We start from the raw sequence: 19,977 nt of genomic DNA on the forward strand, positions 1-19,977 counted from the left end.
CAGCCTGAGGATATGCTTCACTGCTGCTCTCTATTGCAAAATTACTTTAAATTTTACATAATACTGTTTTAAATACAGATGTTACATTAAAGTAATATCAGTTCATAATTATTTATTTATATACAGAAATGACAAGGATTATATTTCTCATGTCCATAACAAAGTGTGTGTTTGTGCATGTAAAATACATCTGAGAATTTCTCAGTGACAAAGACATGATCTGTATTACCATTTTTTGATTGATTTCCACATCACTATGCTTGCAGTTCCAAAAGAAATCTGCAAAAATCAGCTCCATTAGAACAACTACGTTTGGTTTTAGGAGGAAAAGAATCTCATAGTGAAAACCCTGGGCTGAGAAAAGCATTTGACCTTGAACAGTACACAGGCAGGCAATGAGAGGAGGTTGAGATGACTGTGCTAATGGTGAATCTGCTTGGCTGTCACGTTAAATTCAAGCTTTTGTATAATTTCTGTGTAACTTCTCTCCAGTTTAATCTTCTTTCTTCTTTCAGTCTTTATTTAAAAAAGACCAAACCTCTGAGAGACTTTCTTCTCAAGTGAAAGGCCTATCTGCATTATCACAGCATGCCATTAAATTATTTTATCCACATCTTTTTCTTGAATTCCAATTGAAATTAAATCCCTATAAGAGAAGAAACAGCTTTAATCTGTATCCATGAATCTAGTAGGAATTAGTATTCCTAAAAAGGGCTGTTTGAAAAATCGGGCAGTGGGAAATAAATGTATGAATGCCCTCTCCCACTTTCTGTTTTGCTTGGGGAAGTGTTGTGAGTAAAATACATGCAATTTTTACATGTCAAAACTGGAAAAGAGATTATGATTGTTATTATTATTTTTTATTATTATTATTACAACTACTAGGTTTGGTACACATATCCATTCCTACATTAATGTTCAACCTTTGCATCTCTCACCTGGGCCTTTTGCCCTGCCAAAAGGTTTGTCTGGAGTGAAAGGGGAAAGGAAGCCTGGGCTGCCTCTTTCACAACAGCAGTACTTTCTTCCTAAGGAAGCAGCATCCAGGTTGCTAGCACTGTTGCTCCCCAGGGTTCAGGTAGAAGTTGTACTCTTGGTGGCTATCGAAACCTCACTGCTTTCTGAAGCCGGAAATTACTTTGTGGTTTTCAAAAGTTGAAATGAAGGACGATGTCGTGTAAAGGTTGTAGGGACAAGTTCACATGCATAAAGATTTATTGGCAGGGTTTGTAGCTGATGGCATGCATTGACTCCAGTGGTGAAGAAACACAAACAAAATAGAAAAGGGAAAGGACAAACTCTCCCTGGTGGCCAGCTGGGAGGAGAAGCATCAGGGGGACCCCAGACAAGCATCCTTCTTCCCTGTATGTCCTCTCTAGTGCAATGGGTAGTTCTCCCTGTCATGCTTTTCCCATAGTGACTATATGGTTTTCCTCAGGACCTGCTCAAACTCCCAGATGATTGTTCCTGCATGTATCAGGGACAGGTGCTGTGTGCTGCTTGGCTGTTAAGCTGTCTGCATGCTTTAGGTCTCCTAATGTAATCCAAAAATCACAACTGAAGAAAGGGAAAAGAGGGAAAAAGGGATGATGCCCACACTAGTCACAATCCTTTTTCATGAGAACCCACCACAGCAACGCCGTTTGCGTTGGCACATGCAGGCCCATGGGCGTAACAGCCAGGGTTGCAAATAGGAATCTCTGAGCGATACGAAAGGCTGAGATCCCAAAAGCATTGTGCAACAACCAAAGTAGTAATCTTACCCTGTATTAAAGTCTTTGGGAATGCATTAGCAGATGATTTTAAAACCTTTGGGAACAGCAGGTGTTGCAGTGGGATAGCACAGATTTTTGAGAAAGTGCTACAGAACCTGTCTTAGCCTCATGACAATTAAATGCTTTGAATTTTTCCTTGTTTTTTTTTTTCTCTCGAAATTTAGATTATTTTAACATGGTTTTGTCCACTCTTCTGATATCATACACTTCCAGGCATGTTGTTTCTATGATTAATAACATTTTCCAAGGAGGTGTTATATTTGGCGACTCTCCTGAAGAAGAAATCTGTTTCCTTCCTTTCTATTAACATTGTGCTACTACCACTCTGTACACAGTCACAGTATTTCATGGCACTCATTGAGAGCCTCCTTTCCTTGGCAGTTCCTTGTGTTTCTTCTCCAGTTTGCTCAAAAATATTTGCTTAGGGAAAAACATATTTTGAAAAAAGCCAACCATTCAGGTTATCAGGTTTCTGTAAATGGAGTCATGCTGCTCCGTCATTTCAAAATACCACGTCTTTCCTTTGCAGCAGATCCTGTCTTGAGCTGTTATAAATGATGCTATTGATCTGTGCACTATTGATCTGTGCAAAGGAAATTCAAGTTTCCTTTGTTTAAGCTCCTCACTATTCTAATTTTTTCTACCAGATATACCCCAACCATGACCCTTTATGACTCTTCTGGTTATTTTCCCCTCGTTCTGGCACCTGCCACAGCACATGTCAGCTCACCAGGGGTTTTGTCCTTTGCCGACCCTTGGATGTCTCAAGGAAAAGAGGCCTCCTCCTCTGTAGGGGGAGTGACTGCTCTTCTGAGTGTTACCATCTGCATGCTCCTGCTGTATAGTAGATAAGATCAGGATGAGGCATGCTCTCCTTCCCTGGGAAGTTGCTGGGTTCCTCCATACCCTGGGTACTTTTTGTTCTCTGAAATGTCTGGTGGACCTCAGCACACAGAGCTGCAGTTACTCTGCTGAGCTGTACTACATTTTGGTTTCTCACCATGAGCCCTCCTTTTCCCTTCACTTTCAAGCATTGCTCTTGATGAGTTCTGATAACCACAAACAGAAGATTTCCAGGGCTTCTCAGTGTGTTGTTAAGGCTACTCTGATGATTGCAAAGTTCCCGTAGGTCAGTATGTCAAAAGCATACATCTGTCAGGGCTTATTCTTCAGGGTTTTGGGTGATATGTTGCTGGACCTGATCGCATGGTCATGCCCTGGGCTACATTAGGAAGAGCCTTGCCAGCAGGTCGATGGAGGTGATCCTTCCCCACTATTCAGTACTGGTGATGCCAAATCTGGAGTGCTGGTCTGGTCCTGAGCTCCTCAGTACAAGAAAAATATAGACTTACTGGAGTGAGTCTAGTGAAGAGTCACAAAGATGACTGAGGGACTGGAACACCTTTCATTTGAGGAGAAGCTGAGACCTGGAGCTACTCAGCCAGCCTGGAGAAGAGAAGGCTCAGGGGAATGTTATCAGTGTGGGAGTTTGGTTTTTGGATTTTTTTTAAATGGCGAGAACGATGACATACAATGTCATCGTGATGCTTGATTCTCTATTCTTTTCCTAATGATTGCTGCCCTTTTACTTGCCTTTTCAGACACTGCTATAATTTGTTTTTTCAGAATTGTTCACAGTGACTCCCTTATCTTTTTCTGAAGTTGTAGTAACTGAGGTGAGGCATTCTTTTGTAAATGTTCAGGTAAAGTTGTTTTCCCCATGCCTGCTATTTTGCATTTATCAGTGTTGGATTTCATCTCCTATTTTATGGCTCACTAGTAGTAGTGCCAGTCACAGTAGTGTGAGGCACTTCTGCAGCTTTTCCCATGTGTTGCTTTTGCATACCGTGAATATTAAAAACCCATCAAACATTGCCACATCACTCTTCTACTCCTTTTTACAAAACATTCAGGAAGACATTGAATAAATTCTCTGAGTCCTCCAACATGGACCCTTCAGTGTGAAAACTGACCATTTATTTGCTGGTTTTCGCTTCCTATTTTTACTTTTTACCAATCCGTTTTGCCTCCAGTATTCTGCAATTATCCTGGTGTTTAGGAGGTACTGAAAGTTCACATACATAATCCAGAGCTCTTATAAGATGCTTGAGCATAGTTTATTGGACCTGCTGTTTAAAAATGTCTCGGCAATAGTGTCTGTGGCAAAGTACTTGTGACCTAGTATTTTGGAACAGAAAACTGTACCACGATTATTCTTTAGCGTGATGTAAATATATAATTTATCTTTTCCCTTAATAGAGAACAGATATTTTTATTGAGTGGTTCTGCTTTTGCTTTATTATAAATAAGTTTTACATTCTCTTAAAATAGTCGATCAAATTCACTGTTAGACTTCTTTCATGCCTAACATGCAGAAAAACCACCTTGGATCTTCTGAAATGTTGTGTACTCATCTTCTGCCCTTACTTATTGTAATTTTGATTTAAACTAGTTGCTGTAATTGTTCATATTTTCTGTGTATGTGCCAGCATGCATATTTTAACATGTACTTTCACGTCCTTTCTAGCCAGGTTAGGTATTTATGCAATTTATGCTTCTTTCCCAGTTATGTATGTTTCTTCATTCTTAAGGCAACTTTGAAAATGCTTCCAATATATGTTGTCATTAGACTCCTTTTCCATTTCAGACACAAGTGCTTGAGTGTTGTAAAATTAGCTCCCTAATAGTCCAAGTGAAATTGTTTTTTATTGCTTTGGACTTCAGCCTGTTTACATATAATGTATAATCGTTTGGATCTCTTGATTTTCTACTTTCAAGATACATTAATTTAATTGCAATTTTCTTCAGAATTGTATGTTGCTATGTAGCATTGTTCTGAAGAGGATGCAGCATGGGCTTAGACAAAGTTAAATATGTCTGGTTTTACTTTTACTGTGGCATGAGAAGACAAGACTTTGATTTTAACAACATACTCTGATCCCTTTCCCGCTGGCTGTAGACAGAAATTATTAAGGTGGCATTAAAGTGGGTGACAACCATCTCTTTTAGAGAAAATGCTAACTGCGATATTCAGGAATTATTACTGCTGTTGTAGGTTTCTGATCTTAATATTTATAGGGAGGAATAACAAGGATGAAAGATGTATTCTTCCTCTCTGGTGCTTTTCACCTGTCTCATCACTGAAAAAACCAAAAGCATAGCTCGTTGTCATCTGATCCAGTCAGAGAGTCAACTCATTGCGAACACGTGTCATTGTTGGGCTGTATAGTGCTTTGTGAATTTGCCTTTCTGCTTGCAGGGACCTGTCAGCGTTGTAACAGGCAAATCTGTCCTCTTGACTGATTAGACTACACTGTGGTTGAAACAAGACCAATGAGATAAAGCAGAAAGAGGAGAAATAAGTGAGGAAGAGAATGATAGTACAAATGGGAGTTACGGAGTGAACCAAGTTCTTTCTTTTCTCAGTGTGTTCAGGAATAATCTCAAAGCTGTTAGAGATGATGGTAACTCAGCCCCTTCTTTCTGTAGTGGGAAGAACTAAACATTTTTATGGATCATCGGGTCACTGCTGATGGTCCTTAGGTCACTCCTTCTCGATCCTATGTGCCTTTTGCTGATGCAGTTCAGTGAAAGAAAAGATTCTGTGACACAGAAAGCAATCACACAGTAACCAGTAAGCAATCAGATTATATCTTGATTATTTCAAATGAGAATTTTCCTTCCTTTTCTGGAGTCTTTCATCTTATTGTCTTTTTAATCTGTGACTTTAGCAGCACGTTGGAAGGTCTCTTATTGCACAGTTATTTTAAAATATCCTTTTTCCTGCAGTCAACTTGCTTTTATCCTACTCTATTTTGCTTATGGTTGTGGTTAATTTTTTGGCAGAAGCTGTAATGAATGCTTGTTTCCTGGTGACATTTAAACCCAGACCTCTGCACAAAAGAAAGGAATTATTAGTTTGAGAGTTCTCTGTGATCAAGAACAAGGCATGATTTATAGGGCTGTTTACTGCCTCTATGATAATCATTGGAAAATAAACATTTATGTTTAGTAAAAATGAGTGAAGCAATAATTTCTTGTGGACATAAGTTTGTTGAGTAAATCACAAGCAAATTCTTCCTTTTTGATTTTATTCTTGATGCTTATGATATATCTAACACTTGAAAAACATTGGTTTTGTATAAATTAAAACTTAGCTTCTTGTATATTTTATTATGTTGTTGCTGAAAGTTGAAATTTGCTCTCATAATTCCCTTCCAACTAGTAGATAATTCTACAGTACTTCCTCTCCATAGTCTGCTTGGACATCAGTTCTTGTTCTGAATTACCTTGCTTTATTTTAAAGTCAGGACAATACCGAGTCATAAGTTCTTTCCTCTCCCTCTCTCCCTCTCTCCCTCTCTCCCTCTCCCCCTCTCCCTCTCCCTCTCCCTCTCCCTCTCCCTCTCCCTCTCCCTCTCCCTCTCCCTCTCCCTCTCCCCTCCCTTCCCCTACCCTCCCCTCCCTTCTCTCTTTTTCTTCAAAGTGCATTTGACTCTTAACATAAGAACACAGGAAACTTCCTGCAGGGTCAGACCATGGTCCATCTAGCGCAGTATTCTGTCTCCAAGAATGCCAAAAGAAACTGCTATTAAAAGTCAACACATAATCTTGATCACTTTTTGTGGTCTGTACCCTTCCTACCTTGCCAGCCTCCACAGTGGGTTAGCAATGTCAAAGAGTACATCCCTGCCCTATCTTTTTATTATTGGTTTATGGACAAGGTGTCCATGAATTTTTTTAATGTCTTTTTGAACCTGCTAGTACATTGTGACCTCCTGTGGCAGCAAGTTCAAGGAAGTCACTTTCTGCTATGTAAAGATGTACTTTCTTTTAATCTGTTTTAAATCAATCTTCTACTAGTTTTGGGTGCCCTTTTGTTCTAGTGTTGCAGGATTTGGTGAACAACAGTTCCACCTTCACCTTATCCAATGCTTTCATAATTTAAGCCTTTTTTTAGATGACTCACAACAGAAGGTGGTTTTAGAACTCAGTGAATTTTTTGGTTCATGCGGGTAGCATATTTTGTTCTTCAAACATGTCCCGGCTTTTAAAAGTCTGAGTCTGAAGATTTGAGGTGTGGAATTCAGAAAAAGTAGGATGGCAAAGATATTTACATATTTGCAACCTTTATCTACACAAAGTTTTAACATGCAGTTTATAGCTTGGATCCTTGTCACACCTTAGTATATATATTTTATTATATCATAAATATAGTATTTGTAACCATTTTGTAAGATTAGTAGATACTGCCAATTATGTTACAGAATCCAGTTATGTTTGTAGAAAAACTAGGATATCTTCTTTTGTGCTATTATGTACATGGACAACATTTGAAATCAGTAGCTGTAATCCAAGTGTCTTTCCAAGGGAAAATTCTTTAATTACCTGATGAATTTTTACTCAAAAAAATTTTTCTAAAAAAAAAATTTTCCTTAAAAAAAAAAAAAAGTAGGCTGATCTTGGAAAACCTCTAAAAGAGCTCCTGTAATGGGTTGGCCCACTTGGTGTGAATATTTGTATTCTAACAGTTTAATTATGGGAGCATGGTCTTTTTTGATTACACTGGCACTATTTTCCCAAGAGTTTTGCTGTCATTACACTTGTGCGTAAGTTGTCCCAAAGAAGTACAGATATTTTATTAGCTGTTGCCTCATTGCTGTTGTCTGTGTCCAAAACAGTGCTTTCCCCTAACTCATACTGAAACAGCACGTTTATATTTTCATGGCTGCTTCAGTGCCAAGATCTCATGCTCCTTAAGGGGAAATTCTGGTCAGAGTAGCATTAAGTTGAGTGATTTTTGCATATGCCAAGCCAGTTATGATTAACCATTTAACACAATCTTAAAAAGACTATCTAGCTGGGAAATTGTGTCATTGTTGGAACATAGTTTGTATGAAATGAATGATGAGCATCTTTTTGTACAGTTGTTCTCGATGTGAAAAGCAACATCCCCTGTGGTACCCTATATGCTAGGAAAGACATTTTTAGTGTGTAAAATATGTTAAAATTTCTACTCCAGATACCCTTCAGAGTGGCAACGCCACTTAGAGAAGAAACTGGCAGCAACAGGGAGACAAAGTTTCTGAGAACAGGTTGGGTCCCCAGGTTCCAAAAATAATTGAGTCCATGGGTTGAGCGCACTGCAGTTTGTGTCATCACAGCCCAAACCAGTGACCTTTCCAACAGCAACATCTGCGAACCTCCAAGTAATATCAACTTCATACCAGTTCTCCTAGATCACAGTCACCAGTACAGGTCAGAGGCTGAAGTAGCCAATACACATCTGGAGATGCTGGGACAAAAATGCCGTAATAAAAAATACTCACAATGGGCTTGATTTAAAGAAGGAATTACTTCTCTATCCTGTACCGCCAAAATCTTTCCATTTTCCAAGATCCATAATGACGCTTACTGGTATAGTTTTATGTTGTGTTCTGTAACAAGAATGAGTGTTTGTGAGTGGTCGTGATCACCAACAATATCCCACACCATGCCGTCATTATACCATTTGGTGTCCAAGTCTCTCTAATTACATCACTACAGCAATCTGTATGAGAAGTTTCCCTGCCCTTCTGAAAGCAGCTGCACAAAATCTGTAGAAAAATAGGCTGTTACACACCATATAGACAGCCACACTATGACAGCTCATCATCCTTTAAATCGCTGTGGAAAGAACTGCTTACATAGTCGATGGAAATGTGGCACTACTGAAGTGTGGGAGACGAGATATTCAGAGCAGCAAACGCACTCAGAGTTTGCTAAGCAATGATGGTCAAGGTGATGGGTAAGAGTCCTGGATGCCCCTCAATCAAAGCAGGAAAGCCACATACTTCTTTGTGAGATGTTACACCAGTGTTAACCAAAAGTGAATGCTAAGTGCTATGATACAATACCAGCAATGCTTAAATGCTTCCCACCTGCAAGGTATGGATAACATAAGGTCATCAAAAAGTCTCTGAGAATCAAATTCCTAAACCAATTGAAGTTCAGATCAGGACAAAAAGTCTGTTTCGACTAGGCAGTTGTAGTGATGACTCACGTCAAAGATTGCTTCCAAAACAGTTTCAACACAGCGACAGGCTTTGTGGTTATGGCACACTTCGGTGGAACAGGCTGCTTTTAATAGTGTCAAAAATAGTGCACTGTAAATAATACTGTGTTTTCTGATGGGCACAGACACCGAGTGCAGACATGCAGTGACACGCATTAGCAACTCTTGCAATGGGATAGTGTGGTCCTTCAGAGCTGGGCAGCACTGCTCTTTAATGTTTATACCAGCAATATTCTGCTAATTCTTACAAAAAGATCATGAAAAGGGTCAAGGACCACGGTCCATTCTGCTGACTGTGACTCAGTCCAGAAATCTTGTCTCTGATTTCTACCTGAAGAACCACCCTACCGAGAAGCCTTTAAGTACCATCTTCTACAGTACCAAACTTAAATATAGCAACATTTTGAAATATGTTGGAAGATCCCCAGCTGCCTACATATGTCTGCTATCAAGATGGAGGGTAGAAGCATCTCATTTCAGGGTACTTGAGAAGAATATTCTTTAGCTGTGGTTAAATAAAAAAGGCACCTCTGTGATAAACAGATCTCTCAACTCCTTGGGTCATTAGACCATTACTGCAAATAAGAGGAAAAGCGTGTGGCCAAGAATCAAGACCTGTTGACATGAGCCATTCCTACGTGCATTTTAGATGAGAGTTTCTGTCTTAGATGCCTCTGATACCTCTCCTGCTTTGCAACAGCATTCTCAGACCCAAATTTCAAGATGTGAATATGAAAATTGACAGGTCAATTTGTTATCAACTGTTCTTTAACACAGTTCCAGTCCGACTCAGCCTGTTTGTTGTTGAATAACAGAGAATTTGAGGTCTGAATATGTAGTGTCAAGAGGCGTTGAAACTACTAAAAACTCTCTCTGTTTGTAGTTGTGGAAGGTTGAAATTCTCGTCAATTATTTTGACCAAGGAAAGTAGTGAGATTCCTTCAAGAAAGGATACTTGTTTACAGCAGTGTAACAAATTGAGAGCTGATACAGCTGCATACCACTAGAAGCATTGCAATATACCAAAATCTTTTTTTACATGCTTAGTAGTCTGGTTTTTGTCAAAGTTGAAAAGCAACAGCATCATATTATATCTTCTATCCACTAATGACTTTTAGTAAGTACCTAGCATGTACCTCACAACTGAAGTGGATCATTTAGTCTGGCTAGAAAGTCAAACCATATTCAAGCACAGAAAATATGCAAGTCCTACAGATAATTTTTTTATTTTCTAGTCATAAAATTCTCACAAATATGTAAGTGCCATCTTCCCTCTAGTCAATTAGAAAGCTAAGCTTAGAAACAACAAACCCCTGTTTTCATGAACTGTCACTGAGACTGAAGGCATTTGAAATCCTTCTTCCAGGACTAGGGTCCAGGATTCTTCTTCAAAACAGTTTTTAACTGGAAACGTATCTTAGGCAGCTGATCTTAGATGCTGATAAGGTATTTTGCCTCTGGCATCCGTTCATCTTATGCCTATACCAGAGGACCTTTCACATCCCTTGTTGCTGCCAAGCTCATTATTCAGGTTTTCCCCCTACCCTGATGACTGTTACCATGACAGAGGAAGATGAGATTGCTCTAACATAATTTGTTCTCAGCAAAATCACATTTGCTGTACATTTTTCGTAACTTTCTGAACTCTTGATTATGAATTGTTTTATTATTTGGTCTGTTACCAGTTTTTAATTCCTTAGCCTTTTTCCCAGCCTTTCAAAGACACATGCTGTGTTTCCCTTTTCTAGCTTGCCAGAACTGTTTACATCTTTCCCAAGTTTTGAGGCAGTTAGTTCTCTCAGTGCCACAGTTGATTTTTACCTGGCCAGGACAATTTGAAAACATCATACTTACATATACCCTGGTCTTATCTAGTCCAAGTTTGTACACCCTTTTCTTTGCTGTTGGTTTTACCAGTTAAAACTTTCAGGGAGCACTAAAACTAAACAGATGTCAAACACTCTGTTTCCTTGTGCTATGAGCTGGTAGATTGGAAAAGTAGAGAAGCAAAGTTTTTCCTTTGCCTAATTTTACTTGATTTTCTTATTACCTTTCACATTCTTTGCAGTTGCGTTTCGTTTCATGCCATTGAACTTTTTGACTCTGTGAGCATAAAGGGTGGTTGGGCAGCATCAAAAAGACTATGAGTGATCAGGAAGGAGTTGGATTAATCTTAATGGAGGAATCGGAGAAAGATGAGTAGAGAACAGAAGTGGACTTCCTTCTCCATCCAGTTCTTTTCTCCATGATGAAGTAGAACGCCTCCAGTGTTTTGTAGGTACACTTACATTAGGGTTCAGTTTTGACTATGGAATCATCACATGCAGACATGAGGAAAACAAACTGTCAATAAAAGAAGTGAACAGCAAATTATGATTGCTGATCTGATACCTTTTATGAGGTAAATACTGTGTGTGTACGACTGTTAGATGTTGAATAGGCTTGTAAGTTAACTGAAACTGATGGAAAGGCTTACGCAGGGATGTAATTGTATGCAGGCTGGCACATTTGCAGATTTGCCTATTTAAGAGCGCAAAATCTGTGTCCTAGTTCCACTAGTTACGCTTTCTCAGATATGTGGTGGAGTTTGGAACATATGCATACCATCAAATATATAATCTTTTCTATGTACAGTGAAGGAATCCTTCTTGCTGTTATGGGTTGGGCTGTGCATTTGGAGAGTCTCTACTATAAAGTTAGTGTGGATGCTGGTACTCTTTTGTAAGAAGCTAGCAGTAAACTGTGCTTATGGGCTGTGATTTTCCGAGTAAGTTTTTAAGTTTAAATAAATGTATTAGCTTAAAATGTAGTGTTTTAATGGAATTCAACATATGTTGTGTAGATACACATGAAGTATATTCTTATTAAACCAAAATACTTGGCTGAACTTGGATTTTTTTGCATAATGTCATGTTATGTTAAATCATGAATTTTTAGGGCATCGAGATGAACGAAATCTCTCTGAATCAAATTCTTTGAGCTCTATGGAGGGGTTTGGCAAATTGTTTTGTAATGCAGTTCACAGTCAGAATCCACCAGTCCCAGGAGAATTGCAGTCTAACAGTAAACAGTGTTAATAAAATTAAAATTTGAGAAGATAAATTTCAAGTTAAATTTGAAAAATTAAATAAATTGGAGTATTGTGTAGTCCTTGAATCATGAAGTGGTATCTTGAAACTGCACTTTTTAAACCAAATATAATGTAAATTTTTCAACACTTTCTTAAATGAATTACTCCTAAATCAATTTTCTGCAGTAGTTAACAGTGACTTTCCTGTAAAAAACTGATGTGTAACTTTATGCTGAAGACAGTTCAAAATTAAATGCTACTTTCTGAATGTTATTCCAAAGTGAGTTTGACATGCTTCTTTTTTGTCTTGCTGTCTTGCACAGGTATCATTTTTCTTGTTCATTATTTTTGTGGTGTATACCATGCTGCCCTTCAACATGAGGGACGCTATAGTTGCCAGCGTCTTGACCTCTGCGTCTCATACGATTGTGCTGAGCGTCTGTCTATCAGGTACAGCTGTTGTAAAGGAACACTTGGTTTGGCAGGTAGGTGCTTTGTGGAATTAATGATTAATTGCACACTGAATAGTCTGGTAAATGAGCCAGGAGTGCCCCAGTTGGTGCTTGAGAGTATAAACTTATTTCTGTCTTCATTTCTGTATTGCTACAGACTTAATTCACAGGTAGTGACTTTCTAATCATGAGGGTGTCAGTAATGTTATGTCTTGCTGAGTTACACACTTAAGTGGTAGAATCTACAGCCACATAGCACTTACCAATGTGAAAACTAACATTGCTCAAAAAATTACTTGATGCAGCTGTATTCTGGTAGATGCATTACGACTCTGGTATGTAAAACACATTGCTCCTCTCCTCACCTCATTAAAGCCTAACTTCCAAGACCAAGGATTTTCTTCAGGTATCAGTGTTATCTTTGACTCAAAAAAGCATTTTATTAAAAATATTAAAAGGGATTTAATTATCCTGAGGTCTGCTAGGTTAAAGATCTGTTGTGAAGACATTGCCCTCTCCAGGCTTGCTGTAGGACCTGTCCTCCTGTAATTCTCAGCCATTTAAAGGAATTTTACAGCCTCCTCCTGGCTGAGCCCCTTGATTGAAGGGGAATGGCTGGCTCCGGACTCTATGACATTTAGAGAACCCATCTGTGTTTGCAGTTGGGTCTTGGCTTGTAACTCAGCTCTGATGCTTTACTACATGACGTACTGCAGATCAATAATTTTTAAAAATCAAAATGTTAGGAATCGTTTTTCCTTACTGTTTTGCAGAAGGTCTTTTAAATGTTGAAATACTGCCGTTTTTGTGGTAGTACTGTGATGATCTCAGCTGTCATTGATAGAAATCTATATTTTTAAGGAAAAATTTAGGTTTCATTTTGAAAAGCAAATACATGGATTTTTAAAATATAATTATGTCATTTTAGGGAAACAGAATTATTTTAACTTTTGCATCAAAATGACACTTAAGCTTAAAAGTAAGTACATTTTTATAAACATACCAGTAGAACAAGAAAGGTAGATACCATGCTGCTTATTGTGAATAGCATGAAGAATGAAACAAATAGTTTCTACTTACCTTTTAAATTACTTGAATCTTATTTTGAAAAACATTGTGCCTCAAAGTATAACTTCAAAATTGCAGTGATTTTAAGTTGTGCCTTGTAAGTTGTTATTCAGGAAGATAACGTTTTATTTCCAGATATGGCTGCAGATCTGTGCTTTATGGAATATTGAAATTGAAGTCCCATAAACAAAATATGTTCTAAGATGTAGTTCCCTGTAGAAATTTTAAATTATGAAAAAAGTAGGTTATGTTTCTTTGCCAATTTGGGTTAGTTGTGTGCTTTTTGCATAGGTTGCCAGATTGTACTGTATGTTCAGCAAGGACTGTGGTCATCTGCAGTCAATGTAGTGTTTTAATAATTCAGTAATACAGTTATTGATAATTGTAGTGGAATAAATCAGGGAGAATGTTATTCTTGGTTTTTTTGTCAACCTATGGATTTTATTCTGGGCATAGATATGCTGCTAAAACAGTATTACTGTTCGCCACTCCTTTCCTAGAAGTGTTTTCAGTTAAAGTTGCTGTTTGCAGAATTTATTATTTTTTCCTGCCTATCTTTCTAGACTATTAAAATTTAGTGTATCTAGAACAGTACTTTCAGAAGACGTGTTGTTAGACACATCATGTCTCCAGAATCAAAAGAAGTAAATCATGAGCTGTGATCTATGATTACTAAGACTTTTAATCTCTTCTGTAACTTCCTGTTTCATTCAAGAAGAGTGGAAGCCTTTGAGCAATCTGTAAATTTGTTAAGAGCATTTAATTTCCAGGATGTTAGTAGTTTTCTATTCTCTCTTTGTAAAATGTATTAAATGTTCTGAATAGTTTGGGTGTTACTGAAAGTACTGAGTGCACTGTGTTCTTACAAATGTGTGGAAGGGACTAAATGCCACTATTGCAGTTCATTTGCCCTCTGTACACTTTTAGATTACTCTTATTTATGCTTTGGAGTGTAAGCAAAAAAAAAAAGTTTGTTTTGTGTTCTTTGCTTTTGGTAATTGAGACCACAAATAAAGGACTAGATTAGAGATACCGATTACACTGGAAAGAGAAATAATGTTTGTCAATGATACACCTCAAGTTGGTATAGGATAAGTGTGTGCAATTAGCAAAAAAAAAAAGAGCTGAAATACTGGAGTATAGTTATTTAGTTATTTAAAAGGGCCATGCTGTTGAATCTATTTTTTTTAAATTTTTAATAAATAAATATAGATGAAGCCTGGACTGAAGCTGCTTTGCATAGTTCGATCACTAAAGCCCAGAGATGAGGAACTACCAGCAGACTGAAATTCGAAAGCTTAGAGAAACACATTCAGGGCTAAGTAGGGTAAATCTGGCTTGTGGAGCTACACTTAGCTTTGACAAACATATATTATTTAGATTTGTCTCAACAAAACAGAAGAAAATTCATGGCATTGTTAGCAATGAATGGTGTATTTTTCTTCTTGCATGGAATTTTTTTCTAGAAGACAGATAGGGAACCAGTAGTATGCACAAGAAGCAGAAAGACAGTGGTATAACAAATGTACCTAAAGGTAAGCATCAGATATTATAGTATATATGTCATTTATATATAGCAAGTATCCTTCTGTAGAGAATACCTGCATCTCTTTTATAACTGCTTTCTAGATATTGGAAGATCGATTAAATCTTCTCTTGAGCTTTCTGTTCTCTTGGCTCAACAAACCCCATTATTTCAGTCTTTCTTCTATGTCAAGTTCTCCTGCCTTATAATGCTTTTGGTAGCCCTTTGCTTGACCCTCTCAAATTTTTCAGCATCTTTCAGTGTCTCTAGTTGGTATCCCATAGCATTTTGGAAGTTAATCATACCTTCAGTCCATCAGTAGAGAAAAAAATCAGTGTTCAGAAGTATGTGTTAGAGATTGGGCAGAGCCTATCTTACTGATTTTATCATTCCTGTTCTTATCTTCTGTACAATTTTGCACCCAAAATTGGCTTCAGTAAATCTGAAAGGCTTAGCATGCTCTTGATTAACCAGTGTTGGTTGCAGTCAGAGATACTGAGATAAAAGCCTCCTGCTGGGATAAAGAATTCTTCAACACTCTCTCTGCTGGTTACATGAACTAGCTTGTTTGACCTGTGTATGTCTTTTGGAGGGAGGAAATCCACGTTGGTTTAAAAGTTGGCAATGATGGAGGTGATCTTATCATAGAATCATAGAATGGTTAGGGCTGGAAGGGACCTTCAAAGGTCATCTAGTCCAACCCCCCTGCAAGGAACAGGGATATCTCCAACTAGATCAGGTTGCTCAGGGCCTCATCCAACCGGGCCTTGAACGTCTCCAGGGATGGAGCATCCACCACCGATCTGGGCAACCTGTTCCAGTGTTCTACAACTCTCATGGTAAAAAATTTTTTCCTAATATCCAACCTGAATCTACCTCCCTCTATTTTAAAACCATTACCCCTTGTCCTATCACAACTGGCCCTCCTGAACAGCCTCTCCCCATCTTTCCTGTAGGCCCCCTTGAGGTACTGGAAGACCGCTATAAGGTCACCCCGGAGCCTCCTCTTCTCCAGGCTGAACAGCCCCAACTCTTTCAGCCTGTCCTCATAGGAAAGGTGCTCCAGCCCTCTTATCATCTTCGTGGCCCTCCTCTGGACCCTCTCCAACTGGTCCATGTCCTTCTTATGTTGGGGACTCCAGAACTGGACGCAGTACTCCAAGTGAGGTCTCACGAGGGCAGAGTAGAGGGGGAGAATCACCTCCCTCGACCTGCTGGCCACGCTCCTCTTGATGCAGCCCAGGATGCGGTTGGCCTTCTGGGCCGCAAGAGCACACTGCCGGCTCATATTGAGCTTCTTGTCCACCAGTACTCCCAAGTCCTTTTCCTCAGGGCTGCTCACGATCCATTCTCCGCCCAGTCTGTATTTGTGCCTGGGATTGCCATGACCCAGATGTAGGACCTTGCACTTGGCCTGGTTAAACTTCATGAGGTTGGTACGGGCCCACCTCTCCAGCCTGTCGAGGTCCCTCTGGATGGCATCCCTCCCTTCCAGCGTGTCGACGGCACCACACAGCTTGGTGTCATCGGCGAACTTGCTGAGGGTGCACTCCATGCCACTGTCCACGTCACCGACAAAGATGTTGAAGAGGGCCGGGCCCAACACGGACCCCTGAGGGACGCCACTCGTGACCGGTCTCCACATGGACATCGAGCCGTTGACCACTACTCTCTGAGTACGGCCATTGAGCCAATTCCTTATCCACCGAGTGGTCCATCCATCAAACCCATGCCTCTCTAGTTTAGAGAGAAGAAAAAGCCTTCCACAAGCCTTCATATTTTTTCTGTGATTGTTGACTGTTAGTGTTAAAATTTTGTTCCTCTTTCCTTGTAGGAATTTGTCTATCCTTGTCATCTAGCTTTTGGATCTCATTTTTCATCTGGTAGACTGGCAGACCCAATAGTATTTAATTTCTGTTTCTCCTATGGGAATATTTCTAGACTATCATGAATTTGCGTCATAACGTTTTTGTCAGTAAAATAAATGAGTTGCCTGCTTTTGCACTAGCTAAGCCTTTCATCACTTTCACAGTTCTTCTTTGAGTCCTTACTTGTGCTTCATCAACATCTTTCTTGCAACGTGGACATTAGCTTTAGAGGAACGTGCCAGGAGCAGCTGCAGCAGTGCCAAATGCTAATAGTGGGCTAGGTCTATAAAGGGGTTAGTGTGCTGCAGGGCTCAGCATGGAGACACAGACTCCACAGTAAAATACCCAGTTAGTCTCCCATTGCAGTTCTGTGGGGAGTTTAATGCACAACTATGGGTTCTGTGACAAGGAGAAGGTAAAAGGAGTCCTGTGTTCTAGTCTCGGTTTATAAAAAAGTAACTGTGTATGTGTGAGTTTTTTTTCTGTTGAAAATTTTAATCCTAACTCTTACAAGGCACACGGTCTGGAATCTGGGACTCTGCCCCCTCTTTCCAAGTGACCATCCCCTACTGCCAAGCAGAGGATGTTGTTCTGTCTTCTCCTGGGAGCCCGGTGGTTAGGACTGCTGCAAGAGAACATGACTCTAATTATGATGTTAAGGCACTTGGCTCAGAAGACTGTAGCGACTTAACATCCCTTTCAGTTATTGCTGAAATGGAAAGTATTTCACTGCCATCCCTTTCTATAAACACATACCCTGTTTCTCCCCAAACCAGAACTGATTCTAATCAAATACTTGTGGGTTTCCTGCACTATTATCAGCTGCTCAACCATTCTGATCTCATAATAGGCTGATGCAATTGTTAAAGGTCATTTTGTTCTTAATTTGTTAAAAAAAAGCTAATCAAAATCATTAAACTTCCTATATGCTGTCTGCTTTTGCCATACCAATTCTTCAAGACTGTCCCAGATTCCCACCAGCAATGCAAGTCTTCTGGCTTGCATTGTATATCTTCTTCCACAGATGGCATTTATAGTCTTTCCTCTCTTTTCTGGAGTAACAAGGGGTTTTCTACAGTGTGGGATTTTTTATGAAGTTAAAAAAATAAGGTCTACTGTGTGTCTTCTGTCTGGAAAATTGATGTCTTGTCAAAGGAAACCAGTTAGTCTGATATGACCTGTATCTGGCAGAAGTGCGCTGCGTTTGTACACATGTACACAACACGTACATACATACATAAATATGTGGTTGGCCACACAGACTGACACACGCAGCACTTCCTACAAACACAAAGAGAACCGAGGGCCACATCCTGCTCCCCTCTCCTGCTGCGCAGGACGAAGGTCTGTCAGTGGAATATACATCAGTGCACACGGACTGTGTGGATCCCTCCGACAGCGGGGCTCAGGAGCCCAGTCTGCCCAGTAGCTGCCCCTGGATCTCAGTCTCTCCAGCTGCTGGTGCCTGGATGTTCCAGCCCTGCTCCAGCTGCGAGTCCAGCCTCCCTCGCTCACAGCTGTGCACACACGCACAGACTTCTCTCTGGCAGTCGCCTAGGGCACGTAACCTGCCCACCTGCTGGTCCAGGCTTGATCATGGCTAGTGCTCAAACACTTGCACACTTGCACTCGCTCCAGTTACTGACACAGGGCTCCCGTGGCCCATGGCTGTACTCCAGTTGCTGCACGCAGACCCCCAGTCACACATTTACACAGCCTAGAGAGTCCCTCACTGAGAAAAAGAGTTAGAATGGAGATTAATGAGAAGACTGGACAGACTACAGTGGTCAGGCTCAGGGCATGGCCAGGCCAGCATATGAACAAGTAACCTGTTTACATACTCCTTTTATCCCCTTATCCCTCTATTTTCTCCCTGTTTTGTTGTCCCTCTCCAAGCCACCACCATCTCTCCTTTTCCCTGCCTTTAGTTCCTGCCCTAAACATCCCATAAGAAGTTTTTCATTACCCTGCATCCATTATATGTCCCATGCCCCTGGACAGTGACCTCCTTTAGTCCAAGAGGTGATCTGGAGAGCTGTTCCTGATGACCCATGGAGATGGGAGTCACACCTGGTCGCTGAGGCTGAAGGTCCCCTGGGGCAGCCCAGAGAGGGACCTGGGCGAAGTGTCCCTTCCTCTGAGTCCTTAATTTGGATTCTTGCCTGCCTTTGTGCGCCTGTGCCCCTCTGGGCTTGTGCAGGTAGCCCGTAGCTCCTGTGATGAGCCTCGGAGTAGCTGAGTGTTTTTCAAACTTCACCCCATTGTTATCTCTCCGTGCTCCTCTGTGTGTGAAGGGGCGTGTGTGTGTGCAGCTTTTGATCACTTAATCTAACAATAATTACATGATTATTTCTGTCAAGATTCATGAGATGGTGCTTAACCCATGTTTGCAATTCATCCTTAAGTGAAATCTCTAAAAGCACATGCTGTATCTAAATTACAAATATTTCCATAGATCCAGTTAGCTTATTCAGAGTTAATAGTGCTTCTTATGCTTCTATATCTCATCAGCTCCTAGAAAAGATAAAATTGTCAGTATGAGATGGTGGACTGGATTTTCAAAGACGGGCAACTTTGATATGGCATCTGTAATATACATTTAGATGTTCTAATTAACATGCACCATATAGGCATATGCCTTTGTTTACACCACTGATTTAAACTAATCTGTTAACATCTTCAACAGGTCATGATATTTACAAAAAATGTTTTATGTAATGGAGTGGCATAACAGCAAAATACAAATACAAAACCATTAGTTCACTGGCTAATAAAAGAAAATGTACAGCTTTAGGGCTCAGAAATAGAATAGAAGTTGGTTTATGCTGTTATCATGCAGTACAAGAAAAAAATAATATTTATTAAAAAAAAAAAAACTGGAAAGAAAGACTGTGTCTTTAAGTACATTCATTATTGTATAACCCCTGTGGCTGTATAGCTACACAATGAAAGCTTAAGGCACACAGGAATTTTAGTTCTGACTTGCTAAAAGCTGTTGCTATGGGTTGAATTTATCCTTTGTTGTGGTTTAACCCCAGCCAGCAGCTAAACCCCACACAGCCGCTCACTCATTCCTCTGCAGTGGGATGGAGGAGAGAATCGGAAGAGTAAAAATGAGAAAACACATGGGCTGAGATAAAGGCAGTTTAATAGGGAAAGCAAAAG

The 19,977-nt window shown here is 39.8% G+C and overlaps 1 protein-coding gene across 2 annotated transcripts in view; it reads left to right on the top strand.

The window, feature by feature from the left end:
• The window catches only part of ADCY2 (adenylate cyclase 2), a 268,653-nt gene that overhangs the window by 59,739 nt on the left and 188,937 nt on the right, over positions 1 to 19,977 (top strand). For both annotated transcript variants that reach the window (XM_086609061.1, XM_086609062.1), the window contains exon 3: positions 12,223 to 12,384. In XM_086609061.1, the coding sequence (XP_086465187.1) occupies positions 12,223 to 12,384 (162 nt within the window). The remainder of the gene's footprint in view (positions 1 to 12,222; positions 12,385 to 19,977) is intronic.

The sequence above is a fragment of the Tauraco erythrolophus genome, chromosome 3 (genome assembly GCF_009769465.1).
Source record: "Tauraco erythrolophus isolate bTauEry1 chromosome 3, bTauEry1.pri, whole genome shotgun sequence".
Taxonomy (NCBI): Eukaryota; Metazoa; Chordata; class Aves; order Musophagiformes; family Musophagidae; genus Tauraco; species Tauraco erythrolophus.